This window comes from Eulemur rufifrons, chromosome 12, assembly GCF_041146395.1.
Source record: "Eulemur rufifrons isolate Redbay chromosome 12, OSU_ERuf_1, whole genome shotgun sequence".
Lineage (NCBI taxonomy): Eukaryota > Metazoa > Chordata > Mammalia > Primates > Lemuridae > Eulemur > Eulemur rufifrons.
Window position 1 is genome coordinate 23,253,344 of NC_090994.1, and position 19,364 is coordinate 23,272,707.

Below are 19,364 nucleotides of genomic sequence, written 5' to 3' on the forward strand. Positions count from 1 at the left end.
AGAAGAGGTGAGTATGAGGCAGGAGAGCTGAGCTAAATGTTGGGAGGAATAACAAAAATTGAAGTTCATGGCGCACTAAAGAGTTGGAGGTATTTTAATATAGCTAAGTTTACCAAGTACAAAGCCAGCAATACCCAGAAATCATAATTCTATAAAATTTCAAAATAATTAATAGGAAAAAGCAGAATTTTAAGCATAATCAATGAAAAAGTCAATAAAGAAAAAAAAATCAGTATACATTTAGCATTTGTCTCATAAATGTGGGACAAATTTAAAAGCTAAGGTTAAGATAGAAGATTTAAGCTTAAATATACATGTAATTATATTAGCTGTAGAGGGACTAAGTCCTGCAATTAAAAACCAAAGATAAAGATGAATTAAAGGCAAAAACAAATACCATCATTCAAAACACATACATACATTTTGCATATAATTGACATCTAAAATATGTACATAAATAATGAAAGTAAAAGAATAGGAAAATATACCATGTAAACAGAAATTTTTAAAAACTGGTATAGCTAGATTAATATCAAAATTATCTTTGTAGACTTGAAGATAAGTATAAGTTACCTATTGTTGAATAGCAAACCACTCCAGAATTTAGTGGTTTAAAACAGTAAACATTTATTTATTTGGCTGGAATCCCAGAGACCTTTTTGCATTTTTATCAATCCCGGATCCTTTTAATCTAAGTTGGTGGTTTTTTATTGAAATAACTATCTTAAAAGTTTGTGGGCTTTTTTTTTCTTTTCTTTTTTTTAAATTTCTTTTTAACCATTTTTTACTCACAGAGAAAAATTTTCATTATGATTTCAAAGGCATAGGAATACACTTAAGGAGATATCAGCTATTTCATTAAAACAAAATATACATTGCTATGAGGTTACCAGTGGTAGGTATGAGATTAACTGTGGCCTTGGTGCAGTCCAGTGGAGAGCTTGCTAGGGAAGGTCCTCTAGTTCTCTTTCCAAAAATAGCCCTCTAGTAAGAAATCACCCATTGCTCTGTTTTCCAGTGAAGGAATGCAGAGTTTATTGTGTTTAATAATGAATTAGATTGTAGCAATTACAAGTGCATGGTTTGAAGTCAAAGAGATTTGGGATTAGATGCTAGTTTTGCTCATTAGAACTATGTAATCATTTTCATTGTGTATGTACTTTTATTTTTATTGTGTAAAAAACACATAACATTAAATTCACCATCACCATTTTTAAGTGTACAGCCCAGTAGTATGAAGTATATACACATTGTTATGCCACAGAGCTCTAGTTTTTTTCATCTTGAAAATTGATACCATTTCCATTAAGCATTAATTCCCTCTTCCCTCTGCCCCTCAGCTCTTGGCAGCCACCTTTCTACTTTCTGTTTCTATGATTTTGACTACTTTAGATACTTCATAGGAATAAAATCAAACAGTATTTGTCTTTTTGTGGCTGGCTTATTTAGCTAGCATAATGTTCTTGAGGTTCATTCATGTTGTAGCATGTGACAGTATTTCCTTCTCTTTTCAGGCTACATAATACTCCACTGTATGTATATGTCACATTTCTTTATTCATTTAGTGATGGACACTGGGGTTGCTTCCACTTTTTGACTGTTATTAATTGTGCTGCTGTGAACATGGTGTGCAAATATCTCTTTGAGAACCTTCTTTGAATTCTTTTGGTTATGTACCCAGCAGTGGAATTGCTGGATCATATGGTAATTCTATTTTTAATTTTTAGAGGAACAGCCATGTTGTTTTTCATAATGGCTGGACCATTTTACATTTCTACCAGTAGTGCACAGAGGTTCCAATTTCTCTACTTCCTCTCTACCACTGGCTATTTTCAGTTATTTTGATAGCAGCTATACTAATGGGATGAGGTGATACCTCATTGTGATTTTCATCTGCATTTCCTTAACCTTACATTTTTTAAAGATTAGTGATATGTTCATATGCTTCTTGGCTATTTGTATATCTTCTTTGAAGAATCTACTCCTCAAATCCTTTGCCTATTTTTTCATTGCTTATTTGTCTTGTTGAGTTGTAGAAGCTCCTTATATATTCTGTATTTTAACCCCTTATCAGATATATGATTTGCAAATATTTTTTCCATTGTATAGTTTGCTTTTTTATTCTATTCATTGTGTCCTTTGATGCCCAAAGTTTTTAAGTTTGAAATAGTCCCATCTGTCTATTTTTGCTTTTGCTGAGTGTGCTTTTGGTATCATATACAAGAAATAATTGTAAAATACAAGTCCTGAAGCTTTTCCCCTAACTTTTTCTAAAAAAGTTTCTTCTAAAAGTTTCATAGTTTTAGGTCTTATGTTTAGGTCTTTAATCGATTTTGAGTTAATTTTTGTCCATGGTGTAAGTTGAATCTAACTTCATTCTTTGCATGTGGATTTCCAGTTTTCCTAGCACCATTTGTTGAAAAGACTGTCCTTTCTTGTGTAGTATTAGCACCCTTGTTGAAGGTCATTTAGTAATATGGGCAAGCATTTATTTCTAGGCTCTCTATTCTGTTCCACTAGTCTACATATCTGTCTTTATGCCGGTACTGTGCTGTCTTGATTACTCTTGCTTTTTAGTATGTTTTGAAATCAGAAAGCATGAGGTTTCCCACTTTGTTCTTTTCAAGATGATTTTGGCTATTTTAGGTCCCAAGAAATTCCATATGCATTTTAGAATGGAATTTTTTATTTCCACAAAAATGTTGTTGGTATTTTCATATGGATTTCACTAAATTGTTAGATTTCTTTGGGTAGTATGGACATTTTAACAGTATTAAGTCTTCCAGTTCACAAGCATGGAATATCTTTCCATTTATTTGTATCTTTTTTATTTATTTTAACAATGTTTATAGTTTTCAGTGTACAAGTCTTTCACCTTATCAGTTAACTTTATTCCTATTTTACCTTTTTGATACTTCTCTTTTTTAGACTACCATAAATGGTAGTCTGATTGATTGATGGTTTCCCCTAAGTCCATTATGCTCTCTTCACTTTTCTTCATTCTTTATTCTTTTTATTCCTTTGCCTCTGTAATTTTTAACATCTTGGTTTTTTCCACTGATAGTTTTTTCTGCCTCTTCAAGTATGCTGTTAAATTCCTCTAGTGAATTTTTCAATTTAGCATTGTATTTTTCAGCTCTAAAATTGCTGTTTGATTCTTCTTCTTAATTTCTGTCTCTCTTTTGATATTCTCATTTTGTTCATACATCATTTCCCTGATTTTGTTCAGTTGTCTATCTGTGTTTTATTTGAATTCTTTGAGTATCCTTGGGACAACTAATTTGAGTATTTGTATGGTAATTGATATATCTCCTTTTCTTAGGGTTGGTTTATGGAGATCTAATTTGTATTTGTTACTTTGATTCAGGTATGTTTCCTTTTTTGGTATACCTTATTATTTATTGACTTATGTTGGGACTTCTGCATTTGAAAAATCAACCACCTCTCCCAGTCTTTTCATTCTGGTTTTGTACAGGGAGGCTTCCACCAATCAGTACAGCTAGAGATCCTGAAGACTTCTGAAGGCTTTTCTAAGGATGTGTCCTCTCTGGGTTTGTGCATGTAATCTTCTAATTGTGTTCTTTGTTGTCATTGTGTTTTAGGATTACTTCACATATTCTGGATATTAATCTCTATCTGATATTTGATTTACAAATATTTCCCCCCATTCTGTGGGTTGCCTTTTTACTCTGTTTGTTAATGGTGTCCTTTGATGCACACAAGTGTCAAATTTTATGTGGGCTTTCTGTGTGTCAAATTATAGTTCCTTCCATTTGTTAAAAACCACACTCATAAATTCTTTTAAAAACAGACGTCTTTACTTTGGGAGGCCTGCCAAGTTACTGTGTGACAACACCCTTAAAATTCTTAGAAGCCCTTTTGTATACTGAGATTATTTACTAAACATAACCTTAAGTCTTTCAAAGGTCTTAATAGTGTATTATAGCTACCCCTTTGATATGAGATTACTTTTTACTTTGAGCTTGAATGACTGGAAATGAGAATTCTTGCAAGTTCAGTGTTTTTTTTCCTTTATCTTATGTTTTTCTTCCTTTACCTTATCATAAGCAGCTAATATAAGCTGATTGAAATATTCAACACATTGATTTTTGGCCGGGCGCGGTGGCTCACCCCTGTAATCCTAGCACTCTGGGAGGCCGAGGTGGGTGGATCACTCGAGGTCAGGAGTTTGAGACCAGCCTGAGCAAGAGCGAGACCCCATCTCTACTAAAAATAGAAAGAAATTATCTGGCCAACTAAAATATATATATAGAAAAAATTAGCCGGGCATGGTGGCGCATGCCTGTAGTCCCAGCTACTCGGGAGGCTGAGGCAGTAGGATCGCTTGAGCCCAGGAGTTTGAGGTTGCTGTGAGCTAGGCTGACGCCACGGCACTCACTCTAGCCCAGGCAACAGAGCAAGACTCTGTCTCAAAAAAAAAAAAAAAAAAAAAATCAAGATTTATAAAATGCCCAACAAAGAATTAGAAACTATTGTCGTAAGGAAGCTCAGTGAATTATAGAGAACTCAGACAATTAAGGGAAATCAGTAAAATAATACATGAACAAAACAAGAATATTAACAAAGAGATAGAAACAATAAAGAACCAAATGCAAATTCTAAAGCTGAATAAGACAATAACTGAACTAAAAATTTACTGGAGGGATTCAACAGCAGACTTGCTCAAGCAGAAAAAGAACCTGTGAAACTATATACCAGGTCATTTGAAATTATCCAGTAAGAGGAGCAAAAGCAAAATAAAATATAAAAAAGAGTAGAGAAAGTTTAAGGAATTATGGGACAGCATTAAGTGAACCAATATATGCATTATGAAAATTTAAGAACAAGAGATACAGAAAGGGGTAGAAAGCCTATTTAAGGAAATAATGGATGAAAATTTTCTAAATCTAGGGAAGGATTCATGAAGCTTAAAGAACATCTAAAAGGATTAACCATTAGAAGTTTACATTAAGACACATGATCAAATTGTCAGATATTAAGAACCAAGGGAGAATTTTTAGAAAATTAATTTTATTTATTTTAATACAATACAAGTTGAATTCCTTTACATGTACATGTTGTATAGTGATGGTATCTGAGCTTTTGGTGTATCCATCACCTGAGTAGTGTAGATTGTACCTCATAGGTAATTTTTCATCCCTCACCCCTTCCCACCCACCCCCCGGTGAGTCTCTAGTGTCTATTATGCCACTCTCTGTGCCCTTGTGTAGCCATAGTTTAGCTCCCACTTATAACTGGGAACACGTGGCATTTACTTTTCTGTTCTTGAGTTACTTCACTTATGATAGTGACCACCAGTTCCAACTAAGTTGCTGCAAAAGACATTCATTCATTCTTATCACTGAGTAGTACTCCATAAATAATGAATAAAGAAAAGTACATTTTCTGTATTCACTCATTGGTTGATTGGCACTCCTTTTCATATTAATTTCTAGTTTTATTCCACTGTGGTCTGAGAAGATAACTTGATATGATCTTGATTTTTAAAAATTTGTTAAGATTTGTTTTGTGGCCTAAAATATGGCCTATCTTGGAGATGTTCCATGTGCTGATGAAAAGAATGTATATTCTGTAGTTGTTGGGTGGAATGTTTCGTAAGTGTCTGTTAAGTTCATTTGGTTTAAAGCCCAATTTAAATTCTGGGTTTTTTTGTTGTTGTTGATTTTATGTCTTGATGATCCTTTCTAGTGCTGTGAAAGGAGTGTTGAAGTTCCTCACTATTATTGTTTGGCTGTCTATCTTTATCTTTAGGTCTAGTAATATTTGTTATTTGAATCTGGGTGCTCTGCTGTTGGGTGCATATGTATTTAGGATCATTATGTCCTCTTACTGAATTGATCCTTTTATCATTATATAATGACCTTATTTGTCTTTTTTAATTTAAATTTTGTTTTAACAGATATAAGTAGAGCTACTCCTGCTTGCTTTTGGTTTCAATTTATGTGGAATATCTTTTTCCATACCTTTACTTTCAGTCTATATGTATCTTTATGGGCAAGGTGAGTTTCTTGTAAGCAGTATATAGTTGGAACATGGTTTTTATCCATTCTGCCAATCTACATCTTTTAAGTGGAGAATTTAACCCATTTACATTCAAAGTTAATATTGATATGTGCACTTTTGTTCTTGTCATATTGTTAGTTGATATCTAGTTGTTTTATAATTTATTTGTTTCTTTTCTCTCTTTTTGTTTCTGTGGTTTGCTGAACTTCTGTCATGTTGCCATTTATTCCATTCTCTTCATTTTTGTTTGATTGTTTTGTAAGACCTGTAAGTTTTATATTTTTGTGTATTTTCATGATGGTGACTATTGACCTTTTGTTTCCATGTTTAAGACCCCTTTCAGCATTTTTTGTAGTGCTAGTCTAGTGGTGATGAATTCTAACAGTGTTTGTCTGAGAAAGACTTTCTCCTTCATTTCTCTAGCTTATTCTGGCAGGATATAAAATTCTTGGCTGACAGTTTTTTTGGTTTTCAAACAAAAATGCCATCCTATTCTTTTCTGGCCTGGAAGGTTCCTGCTGAGAATTCTACCGTTAGCCCGATGGGGTTTCATTATAGGTAACTAGACACTTTTCTCTCGCTAATTTAAAATTCTCTCTTTCACCTTGACTTTAGTCATTCTGATTATAATGTGCTGTGGTAAAGTCATTTTTGGAATTTATTTGCCTGGGGACCTTTGGGCTTCCTGTATCTGAATATCTAATTCTCTTGTTAGTCTTGGGAAATTTTCATTGATTATTTCCTTAAATGGTGTTTTTAAACTTTTCAATCTCTCTTTTCCCTTAGGAAGTACTGATAATTTATAGTTTCAGATATTTCAAAGTCTTTACTTATTCTTTTTTATTCTTTTTTCCTTGTTTTTGTCTGACTGGGTTATTTCAAAAGACCTGAAATTCTTTTTTCTTCTTGGTCTAGTGAAGCTTTCAAATGTGTTTTGTATTTCCTTCAGTGACTTTTTTAGCTTCAGGATTTCTGTTTTTTTTTTTTTTAAAGATATCTCTCTCCTTGGTAATTTCTCATTTATACCCTGAATTGATTTTCTGATTTTTTTGTATTGGTTTTTGTATTTCCTTTGCATCTTGTTGAGCTTCTGTAGAGCTATATTTAGAATTCTTTATCTGGCATTATGAGGAATTCTTTTTGATTGGGATCCATTGCTGGACAATTGTTGTGGTCCTTTGGTGGTATTGTATTTCCTTGTGTTCTTCCATTGATAGCTTCACATCTGATTTAACAGTGTCTTGTTCCAATTTTTTGAAATTGCTTTTGAAGGGGAGAATATTTTTTCCTGAAGATGTATATATATTGTTGGTTGAGTAAGACACTTTGGTTTTGATTTTGGGAGCATGCAGTATGGTCTTTGTATGATTTCTTATCCGTTACACCGGTTCAGTAGTATCTGTGATTTCCTTTGTGGTTAGGGAACAGTTATTAGTTGAGACTGTGGTGCAGTTTTGGTGGGGACTTGAATGCCCAGCCAAGTCAGTCATTGGGCCCCAGTGATGGAAGCAGTGGGCTGAGTATGCCTGATTTTAGATTCCAGAGCAGCTTACATGGTCATCACCATGTCCAGCTGTTGTTATTTTTTCTTTTTTATGTTACTTTGTTAGTGTGTTCTTGGGGGCTAGTTCTTGGGCCAAAAATAGTTATATTTTAAGTGAATTTTTTATAGTATATAATTGGATTATGATTTTTTTAATCCACTCTTTGTCTTTGAATTTAGTATAGTCATACAATTTACATTTAGTGCAATTACGGATATATTAGGGCTTAATGTTATCATTTTATTTTTGCTTCTATTTGTCTTCTGTTTTTTTTTTTTCCTTTTTTCTCTTTTTTAAGAGATAGAGTCACACTGTGCTGCCCAGACTAGAGGAGAGTGGCTATACAGTGGCATGAGCCCACTAGTGATCAACATGGGATTTTGGCCTGTTCAGTTTCTGACCTTGGCTGGTTTACCCTTTCTTAGGAAACCTGGTGGTCTCCCTCCAGGAGGTCACCATATTGACACGAACTTTAGTGCAGACACCCAATCAGCATAGTGCAATATAGCCCCGAACTCCTGGGCTCAAAAGATCCTCCTACCTCAGCCTCCCTAGTAGCTGGGACTACAGGCACATACCACCATGCCCAGCTGTTGTTATTTTCTTTGTTTTATTTTCACTGACTTCTTGTGGGTTACTTGAACAGTTTTAAAAAATTTTATTTTGGTTTATCTATAGTGGTTTTGAGAATATATCCTTATGTAGCACTTATATAGCGGTTACTCTAGAAGTTATGTGTTTGTATACATATTAGTATATACACATACCTTACCTCATTTTGCTGGTATTGACATTTTAGCAATAGAAACCAAACCTCTATTTATATTCTTTTATATCCACCAATTTTATAATTATCTTAAATATTTCCTCCACATATATTGAAAACCACATCAGACAGTGCTATAATTTTTCTTTCAACTGTCAAACATAGTTTCTATAATGTGAGAGTAGGAGGAAAGTTCATCATGTTTATTTTTGCTCTTCTCTTTGTTCTTTCTTAGTTTCCACTATTTTAAGATTTCTTCTTTTATAATTTCCATTCTGTTTAGAGAACTTTATTTAGCCATTCTCATAGGTAGATATCCTATTGACAGATTGTTTTCCTTCAGATATTTGTTTTCCCTTCATTTCTGAAGGATAATGTCACTGGATATAGAATTTGGCATTGACAGTTCTTTTCTTTCAGCACATGGAAAATGTTGTGTCACCTTTTTTTGGGTTTTTATGGTTTCTGATGTGAAATCTACTTCCCATTTGTATTATTTTTCCTCTATAAGAAAGTGTGTGTTCTCTCTTACTGCTTTCAAGGTTTTTTTGTCTATATTTTGATTATGAATTTGATTCAAAGTTTGATTATGACATGCCTTAGTGTGGATTTCCTTGGATTTATCCTATTTGGGGCTTGCTCAGTTTCTTTAATTTGTAGATATATATATCTTTTTCCAAATTTTTAACTTTGTCAGCCATTATTTATTCAAATACTTTTGCAGGCCTATCCTCTTTCTCATCTCCCTCTAGTACTACAATGACAAGAATATTAAATCCCACGGGTTTGAGGTCTTCTCTATATTTTCAGCTCAATCCTCTCATTTTGATTGTGTAATTTCTTTTGTTCTGTTGCCAAATTCACTGCTTTTTCTTCTGCCTTATTTGTTCTACTGTTGAGCCAATCCAATGAGTTTTTAAAAAATTTCTGTTACTATATTTTAAATTTTAAAACTTCCATTGATTCTTCATCTTCCACTTTGCTGATATAAAATAAAACCATCTACTTACAACTGACTGATCTTCAACAAAGCAGACAACAATGTACACTGGGGAAAGGAAGCTCTATTCAATAAATGGTGCTGGGAAAACTGGATAGCCACATGCAGAAGAATGAAACAGAACCCCTATTTCTCTCCATATACAGACATTAATTCAAGGTGGCTAAAAGACTTAAATGTACAGCATGAAACCATAAAAATTCTAGAAGAAAACATAGGAAAAATTCTTCTGGCCATCAGCCTAAGCAAGGAATTTATGAGTAAGACTCCAAGTACAGCAACAACAAAAATAAATAAAGGAGACTTAAATTACGAAGCTTCTGCATAGCAAAAGAAATAATCAACAGAGTAAATAGACAGCCTACAGAATGGGAGCAAATATTTGCAATATTTGCATACATCTGATGAGGGGCTAATATCCAGAATCTACGAAGAGCTCAAACAAATCAGCAAGGAAAAAACAAACAACCCAAAGTGGGCAAAGGCATAAACAGAAGTTTTTCACAAGAAGATAGAAAAATGGCCAATACATACATGAAAAACATGCTCATCATCACTAATCATCAGGAAAATCCAAATTAAAGCCACAATGAGAAGCCATCTTTTTAAAAGTTAAAAACTTTTGTTATTAATTTTGATAGTATGTTAATAGAATTTACCACTTTAATACTAAATAATATATTGATGAAATGCATTGCATTAATAGGTCAAAAGATAAGAATCTTTATCATTTTCATATGTTTCAAAAAGGCATTTGATTAAAATTCCAACTCCATTTTAATAAAAGCTTTAGTAAATAGGAAGGCTTATAAATAGGAGTTTTTCAGCATGATCTAGAATACTCATCTTAAACTGAACATCACTTAATGATGAACTATTTGAGGGTTTCCAGTGAAAAATCAGCAGCAAGGTTCACATATTTAATATTGTCCTGGCATTTCTAAGCAATTAGATGTAAGAAGAGCTTATTGGGGAGGGGGAAAGGAAGAACCTGTGTTACATTGTGACATGAAAGGAAGTTTCTAAAGACGGTATCTGGTATCACTTTGATGGTGATCCTGTCATTTAGGATTTTCCCTCTTTCTGCGTATGTTTTTTGGTTTGGGATTATATGTGTAATTTTAGAAATAAGTGTATTTTGAAACATCACATTTTAAAATTGGGGATTCAGTTTTCATAAACAATAAGTTGTGCTCCAAATTGAGTGCATTAAATGTTTAAAATCATGTTATTAAAGATTTTTATTAAATCATTATATGTTACTGATTTCCTGGATTTCAGTTGGAATGTAGTTATATGGCTACTTTAGAATATAGCATGTTATACAAGGAAAGGGATATGATATGTTAATTACATCTACTAGTTTTTAAAAATCCTTTTATCTTTTTCAGTTTGATTACATGGGCTCTGACATAAAGACTGTAACACAGAAGGTGATTCAGATAATTGGCCTTGTTAACACTGTAAGTTTTGAAACTATTTCCTTTATATATTTTGAAAAAGTATAGACAATACGAATTGATATGTGTGGTATTTTGCTATGCTGTCAAAGAGTTTCCATAACCAAAATACTGTCTCAAATGTGTATATTTTTATAAATTTAATATAATGTTCAAATTTATGTAAAGTTATTTATTTGTATTCTCCTTTTAGATGCTTACCCAGTTAAAACTGACTGTTGTAATATCTTCCATTGAAATCTGGTCAAATAAAAATAAAATTTCTACTACAGGGGATCTTGATAATCTATTATTTCGATTTTCAGACTGGAATTACATGCATCTTAAGCCGAAATCACATCAGATTACATACTTATTTGTGTAAGTGTAGTATTCTGCATTTTATAACATTAAAAGAATAACCAAAAATGGCTTAACATGTTAATTATAAAAAATAAGCTTTTACTTTACATATTGTGTTCTACAAATTTGATAGATACCATAGGATGTGAAAAAATGTAAGCTAGCCTCCTTGTCCTAAAGGAGCTATCAGAGGCAAAATTTATAATGTTTTATCAAACAACATAAAGTAAGTGATAAAAGTGAAATTCCTCAAAAATCATGAAATAACTAAAAGAATTTACTTATGAATGATATAATTTCTTTGACATCCTTTGGCTTATAAGCTTATAAGTTATCATATTTCTATATTCCTATCTCTCATATAATTAATTCTTATATTTTTATTTTCTAATGAAATGAATATATTGAATTATCCTACTATCTGAATCGAATGTACAGAAAAATCTGTTCAACTTTAGTGAATAAATGAATAAGGAGGTCATAGAAAATTTAATTTTTATAGCTACAAATGTAGAGGGAACAAGAATAAAAATTACAATCATTAGTGTAACAGCCTTTTGCAGAAATTATTAGGTCTCATACTTATTCCTGGATGTTTATTAAATTCAAAATTAAAAAATGTATATTGAAATATTCTTTAATATTGAAGCTTTGAGGAAAACATTTAAATAGTATAATTCAGAGTAGCATGGTGCTTAGGATATTGTAATTGTTCAATAATGTTTGCTTCTATGAAAATTATTATTATTAACACTTTAAAATGCACTTATGAGGAAAGTTATTTTTTAGCTTCAGGAAACATCCTACCTATATAGGAACCACATTTCCTGGACGAATATGTGATAAAAATTATGCTGTTGGAGTTGCTCTGGTATGTAATTATTTGGTTTGCACTCACTATTTTCATGTTTCAAAATTTCCTAAATATTTTAAAGCATACATAAATATATTATTTAGTTTACTCATCCTTTTGTATCTTTTGCATTACTAATTTGGAGCACAAAAATGAAATTGTGTCATTGCTTTTAAAATAAATAGAACATTTAAAAGTTGAACTGATCACAGTGTCATATTGTTTTCAAAAAACATATTTGGCCTCTGTAAGTCAAATTTTAATTTTTTCAAACAGTGGTATACTATGTATCAATATTTATTATGTAGTCAATGCAATATTTATGTTAATTAAACATATTGATTGTCAATTTTTCTCTCTAATTGAATAATCGGTGTACACTATGTGCTTTTTTGTTAATTAATATCCATTATCTAATTTTTCCATTTTAAGGTAATTTTTTATTACATTAAATTCTTTATTACATGTACAAAGAGCAGACTGCTGTAAGAAAAAACAGCCATCAAATATTTATAATCTTTTGTTTTCTGGGGAAAGGGAGAATGAGTTCTTACTGCAGAGTCACACTTCATCTGCAACCAAGTTGTATAAAATTAGAAAGGAGTGCGTGGATGCGGACAGACAGGAACATTCATACACTGCTGGTGGGACTGCAAACTAGTGCAACCCCTGTGGAAAGAAATATAGAGATACCTCAAACAGATACAAGTAGACCTACCATTTGATCCAGCAATCCCATTATTGGGCATCTACCCAAAAGAACAAAAAACATTCTATAACAAAGACATCTGCACCCGAATGTTTATAGCAGCACAATTCACAATCACAAAGATGTGGAAACAACCCAAGTGCCCATCAATACATGAGTAGATTAGTAAAATGTGGTATATGTATACCATGGAGTATTACTCAGCTATAAGAAATAATGCGGATATAGAATCTCTTATGTTCTCCTGGAAAGAGCTGGAACCCATTCTACTAAGTGAAGTATCCCAAGAATGGAAAAATAAGCACCACATGTACTCACCAGCAAATTGGTTTCTCTGATCATCACCTAAGTGCACATTTGGGAATAACACCAATTGGCTGTCGGGCAGATGTGGGGGGTGAGGGGAGGGGATGGGTGTATACCTACATAATGAGTGCGATGTACACTGTCTGGGGAATGGACACACTTGAAGCTCTGACTCGGGGTGGGGGTTGGGGGGTCATGGGCAATATACATAACCTAAACTTTTGTACCCCCATAATAAGCTGAAATAAAGAAAAAGAAAGGAGAATGAACTTAGAGTGCTTCAGAAAAAGGATGTCTGCATTGATTTTTATGCTGACCTATTTGTACAGTTGGTTGACTTTTAGTATCACATACAAAGAAGCAAATTGTCATTGATAGATTACACATGTTTAAAACCAGTTCTGGTGTGTATCTTGTTCCCATTACTATAAAAGTCACATTTATTGATTAGGTAAGTCTAAAGCCAGTTCTGGGATTATGTGTACCATGACTAAAGAATAATGTGACACTTCTTAGGGACTTTATTCTCAGTCCCTGCCTTTACAACTCCCTTAGCCAAAGCTTGAGGAAAGACTATCAGCCATTGTCTGCATCTTCATTGATATTGTTAATTATCCTTGAAAATAATATTTCTTTGCTGAGGTCTGATTTTTAGTTTGAGTGTATATGCTGGGGTGTGGGTGTGTGTAAAGCAAATAAAGCAAATGGTAAGAATTATTAAATATAAGTTGTTAGTATATGTGTTTTTCTGGTGCTATTCTTCAGATCTTAATTTTAATTGGATATTTTTATAATAAAAATTTATACATGAACTAATATATGAGTTAAGCAAATATGCTATAAAATAGCAATATAAAATTTGATTATAAGTCCAGAAATTATATTTTTATATCAGCAACAAATGGTTTGAAAATTAAATTTTATGAAGATAAATACCTATCACAATATCCTAAAATATTTTTTAAAAGTTAAGAATCACTTCCTTGAATATAGTAGCCTATTAAATTTCTTGATATCAGGTAGTTTAAGTCCTCTGTGTTCTGTCTTAATACTATTTGGTCTATATATACATTTGTATTTTTATATAAATTTTAGAATCGGCTTCTCTAGTTCCTTGAAGAAAGACCATACTGGATTAAGATCGTGATGGTGTTTAATTTGGGGATAATGACATCCAATCCACTAACATGATTTATATCTCCATTTTTAAGTCTTTTAAAAGACATTGTTTTATAATTTTTAATGTTGAGTTTCATACATCTCTAATTTTACTTTTATGTATTTTATGAGTTCTGATGTTATTGGAACTGGTATTGATTGTTTAATTTCACTTTCTATTTTTTCATTCCTGATATATAGAAATATGCTTTATTTCCATATATTTTATATATATCCTGTATCCTGAATTTACATATGAGATCCACTAATTGTTTTTATGCAGTCATTTAGAATTTCAAATATACATTATCGTGTTGTCTGTGAACAAATACAATTTCACTACTTCTTTTTCTTTCCTTATTTAACTCACTTGGACATCCAGGGCAATGTTTAATGAAAGTGATGAGAAAGGACATCCTTGCTTTTTGCCTGAACTTAGGAGGAAAATGTTCAATAATAACCATTCAGTATGAATGTAGTTATGGGGTATCTGTGTGTTTGTGGGTTTCCTTTTTATCAGGTAGTGAAAATTTCCTTCTATTCTTAGGATTCTTAGAGTTAATATCATGAATTACCTGAATATTGTCAAATAAATTTTTTTCCTTGATTGAGGTGATCATATCTTCTCTTTTTTCGGTTAATATAATGATTACATAAATTGTTAAATTTGCCCAATTTTTCATTCTTAAGATAAACTTCACGGGGTAATGTTGTATTAACTTTTTTTTATCTTGCTAATGTTTTTAAGGATTTGTTTATTTAACAGTGATATTGCTGTGTGATTTTCTTTTATTGTAATTCCTTGTTAGATTTTTTAATACTGGGGTTATGCTTCCCTTATAAAAAAATTAGGAAGTATTCCTTCTTTTCTATTTTGGGAAATTGTTTGCACAATATTGATATTATTTCTTCTTTAGATGCTCATTAGTTATTTGAGGTATCTCCATATTATTTTCCATAGAGGTTGTACTACCAGCCATGTATGAGTGTTCCTCTCTCTCCACATCCACGCCGATGTTCATTGTTTTGGGACTTTTTGATAAAGGCCATTCTCACTGGGGATAAGTGATATCTCATTGTGGTTTTGATTTGCATTTCCCTGATGATTAGAGATGCTGAGCATTTTTTCATATGTTTGTTGGCCATTATTCTGTCTTCTTTTGAAACATTTCTGTTCATGTCCTTTGCTCACTTTTTGATAGGGTTGTTTGATTTTTTTCTTGCTGATTTTCCTGAGTTCTAAATAGATTCTAGTTGTCAGCCCTTTATCGGATGTGTAGCATGCGAAAATTTTTTCCCATTCTCGTGACAGTTTCTTTGGCTGTGCAGAAGCTTTTTAATTTGATCAGGTCCCATTTATTTATTTTTGTTGTTGCTGGGATTGCCTTTGGGGTCTCTTTCATAAATTCTTTGCCTAGGCCAATGTCTGTAAGAGTTTTAATGATTTCTTTATGGTTTTTCTATTTACTTTTAATTTATTTTTGTTCTTATCTTTGTTGTTTCCTTTTTTCTGCTAACTTTGGGTTTAGATTTTTCTTTTTTAGTTTCTCAAGGCTACGAATGTTAGGCTATTTGGGATATTACTTCTTTTGAATGCATGTATTTATTGCAATGAATCTCCCTCTTAAAACTGCTTTTGTTTCATTTCATGGGTTTTGGCTTGTTGTATTTCCGTAGGTGTTTTTCTTAAGATTTTTAAAAATTTCCCTTTTAGTTTCTTTTTTGAACCATTGGTTGTTCAGGAGCATGTTACTTATTTTCCACATATTTTTCAGTTTTCCAAAATTCCTGTTCCTGATTTCTAGTTTCATGCTATTATGGTTGGAAAAAGTAAAATTTTGAGAAAATTTTGATCATCTCAAGTTTGTTAGGACTTGTTTTGTAGCCAAATGTAGTCTATCCTGGAGAATGTTCCTGTATACTAGAGAAAAATGTGCATTCTGCTGCTGTTGGATGGAAAGTTCTATAAAAAAAAAAAACCTGTTAAATCCAGTTGTCAAAAAGTTTGAGGTTTGAGCCCAGGGAGCAGGGTACGTCTCCAATTCAGAAGCCCGATGCAATAGGGCTCAGTGGCAACCCATTCCTCTGGGGAGGAGGCACCATGTAATTCCTCTGGACCTTGACACAGTAGGACCTGGCAGTATCCCATACTCTCTGAGGCCAGGTGCAGCAGCAGCAGAACCCTGGAATGGCACGGCAAAGCTGTTTGGGCTCTGGGGAACAGGGAGCAGCACAGCAATGACTCCACTCCCCAGGAAGGGGGCCGTGTATCAGCAGCTCAGACTCGAGGGGATAGTCCTGTTCTAGGCATGCAGGCTACTGTATTTGTTCAGCTTGTAGTTTGGGATGTCTCAACTTAGTCAATGCTCTGTTTCACTGGGACATGTGGTACCACATCAGCTCAGCCCTGGGTTGTGCAGGTGCTCAGCTTCACCGTGGCACTGATTCTTCCAGAGGTGAGGCACCACTTCAGCTCAGGCTGGGGCGGGGGGTGGGGGGGGGAATGAGTGCTCTGAGCACCTAAGACAATGATTCCCAGGATGCAGGGTGCAACTTCAGCTCAGGCACTGTGGAGTATGACCACTCTGGGAAGCCAAGGCACTGTTACCTAGGAAGACAGGGCATCACTTTAGTTCAGGCATGGGGGTGCCTGGCTGCTCTTTGTGGCCAAGGCACTGTTTCCCTGGGAGGCAGGGTGCTACTTCAGCTCACTCCCTGAGGGTCAGGGCACAGCAGGGACTGGGAGGGATTGATGGAGTGGCTGTGCAGCAGCTTGGCCCCACAGGGTCAGATATAACAGCAGCTTGGCTCAGGGATGACGGGCCATCGGGCAGGGGTGTTTCAGCTGTGGCAAAGCCTCAGGGATGGAAGAGTGTTGCGGATACTCACCTCTGGAATAGGACACAATCCAGCAGTGCTGCTGGTTCCAAAATGGCGTAACGCTGTAGCAGTGCAGGCTATAGGGGCAGGGCACACTGTGGGCTCCTTCTCCTGGGGGAGCACAGCTCGTTTAGCCGGGCTTAACATCTAGGAGGACCATAGGAGTCCTCAGTGGTGAGGAATGTAGATGTCCAAGGTGGTGATGGGGGCAGCTGGGGTTTTCTTACTTAACTTTTCTGTCCAGAGAAAAGTCCCTCCTGGCTCCAAGCTGATCCCGATGGGAGGATGGAATGGTGGAAACAAAGTATTTCCCTCTCTTCTCCCAGTGACTATTCTGGTTTCTGTGCTCCACAGGGTGTCTGCTACTCCTTTGATGTACTTGGTGTTCTCATTTAGTTATTTTCATCAAAATGTAGTTGCTTTTTCATGTCTTTATGAGGGGGACAAGTGGTAGGGGCTTTTAGTTGGCCATCTTGCCAATGTCATACCCCTCCCAATGTCTTTTTTTAAATGTCTTTTTCATTTCTGCAAATTTTTTTAATTGTAGTTTAAATTTGTGTTCCTTTACCCATTCTGGTTCATACATTCTGATTTCTGTAAGTATGTGGCGTTCCGTTTACTGTCCTCCCAGGCCTTGCACTTGTAAGTGTCATATACGTCAGAGCCAGTAAGGAACCTGTGCAAATACCTGTACTAGGTATTTTGACAGAAGGGATTTAGAGCAGAGAATTGGTTATACAGGTATCTACAGTCCAAAGATATGTCAAAAGGGAATAATGAGTTAACAGAGAGAGAATGAAAAGATTCAGCTATGACTCTTAGGACTAAGGAAGAGTTGGTGTTACCAGAATTGAGGTCAGAAGAGGGGACAGCCAGTCTGCGCTTGGGCCTCTCGAGAAGAGGACACTGTCTCCAGCTGCTGCTACTTTCAAGGACCAAGATCAGACTGGTTCTGATAGTACTGGAAGAAACTGTAGTTGAGAAACTATTAGTCCTGGAGTAAACTGCAGATACGGGAATGACCTTCCACTCCAGGGGCAAAATGTTGCTCGTTGGGCAATGCTGACAGAAACAACAGTTCATGGAAAAACGAAAGTCAGTTCTTCCTTCCAACTGCAGTAGTTCAGTGACCTAAGGAAAAAAAAAAAGGGAAGTGTAATTTGCAGATTCTCAGCCCTGTGATCTTATAGCAGAATATAGAAGGACAGATTTGAAATCCATTTTGTTGTTTTTATAGTGCTTATATTGATCTGATGTATCATTTTTCTTACATGATTCCTTGGAATATCAGTTAATTTGGCTGGTATTTTATACCAATAAAAAGTGGAGTCTAATTATTTCCCCTTCTGGTTAATAGAGGGAATGCCAAAGTTTGGTAAAAATCTGATCTTTTCTACAATCCATTCCTTACTTCTGTCCTCATAACTGCTTTTGATCAAAAGCTGGGATGGGGGAAGGATCGTTTGGGTTCAAGCAGTCTTCCAGGAAATGAAATTACTAACTCTGTTTTGAAGGTGTACTGACACGCTTGATGCATTACTTTATTGTTGTATTGGCCATGCTGCTTTTCTACGTGCTGGTGGCTATAGTTGAACAATAACCAACCCAGGGCAATATAGAGCATCAAAAATTTAGAAACATCTCCCTTGATCATGGCCAGCTTTGTGAGCTGCTCTTTACTCGCTACTCTCTCATGGTCATTGCTCTCTTTCTCTCCATACGTAAAACACCAACTGCATTTCACATAACCAGAAATTTCAAATTAGTTTACAAGATAATTAACTTTCTTCTATGGTGTTATTTTTGCATTATGGAGATATCGAGAGGCTCCTATTATTTTGCTTTGTGGTTGAGGGATTAATTGATCTTTTTGTTGCAGTACTTAAATATGCAAAGTAATGGCATGTGCATAATTAAGGTATATAAAGGCTGGGTTAGTCCAAATATTTCCAATTTCTAATGCAAAATTATTTAAAATTGAGAATGATAGCTGTTTTCTCTCACCTATATGGCAACACTCTTTGTCTTCTGAGCCGGACTTTTAAAAGAAAATATAAACATTAGAAATGATATGGTAGAGTACGACAATACCTACTGTTATCTATTCCTATGTAACAGGTCACACCAAAACTTACTAGATAAAAACAGTATAGTTCTGTAGGTCAGGAATCTAGGAGCAGTTTAATGGGTAGTTCAGACTCTGGTTTTCCTTTTTTTTTTTTTTTTTGATTTATTTATTTTTATTATTTAAAAATTTTTACAGGGGTACAAATGTTTAGGTTACATATAATGCATTTGCAACGCCCGAGTCGGAGCTACAAG

General features: G+C 34.2%; 1 protein-coding gene across 1 annotated transcript in view; it reads left to right on the forward strand.

Moving 5' to 3' along the window:
- Positions 1-19,364, forward strand: part of LOC138393671 (disintegrin and metalloproteinase domain-containing protein 5-like) — a 99,074-nt gene that overhangs the window by 17,686 nt on the left and 62,024 nt on the right. The window contains exons 9-11 of the mRNA XM_069485050.1: positions 10,726-10,797; positions 10,988-11,154; positions 11,926-12,007. Of these exons, the coding sequence (XP_069341151.1) occupies positions 10,726-10,797; positions 10,988-11,154; positions 11,926-12,007 (321 nt within the window). The remainder of the gene's footprint in view (positions 1-10,725; positions 10,798-10,987; positions 11,155-11,925; positions 12,008-19,364) is intronic.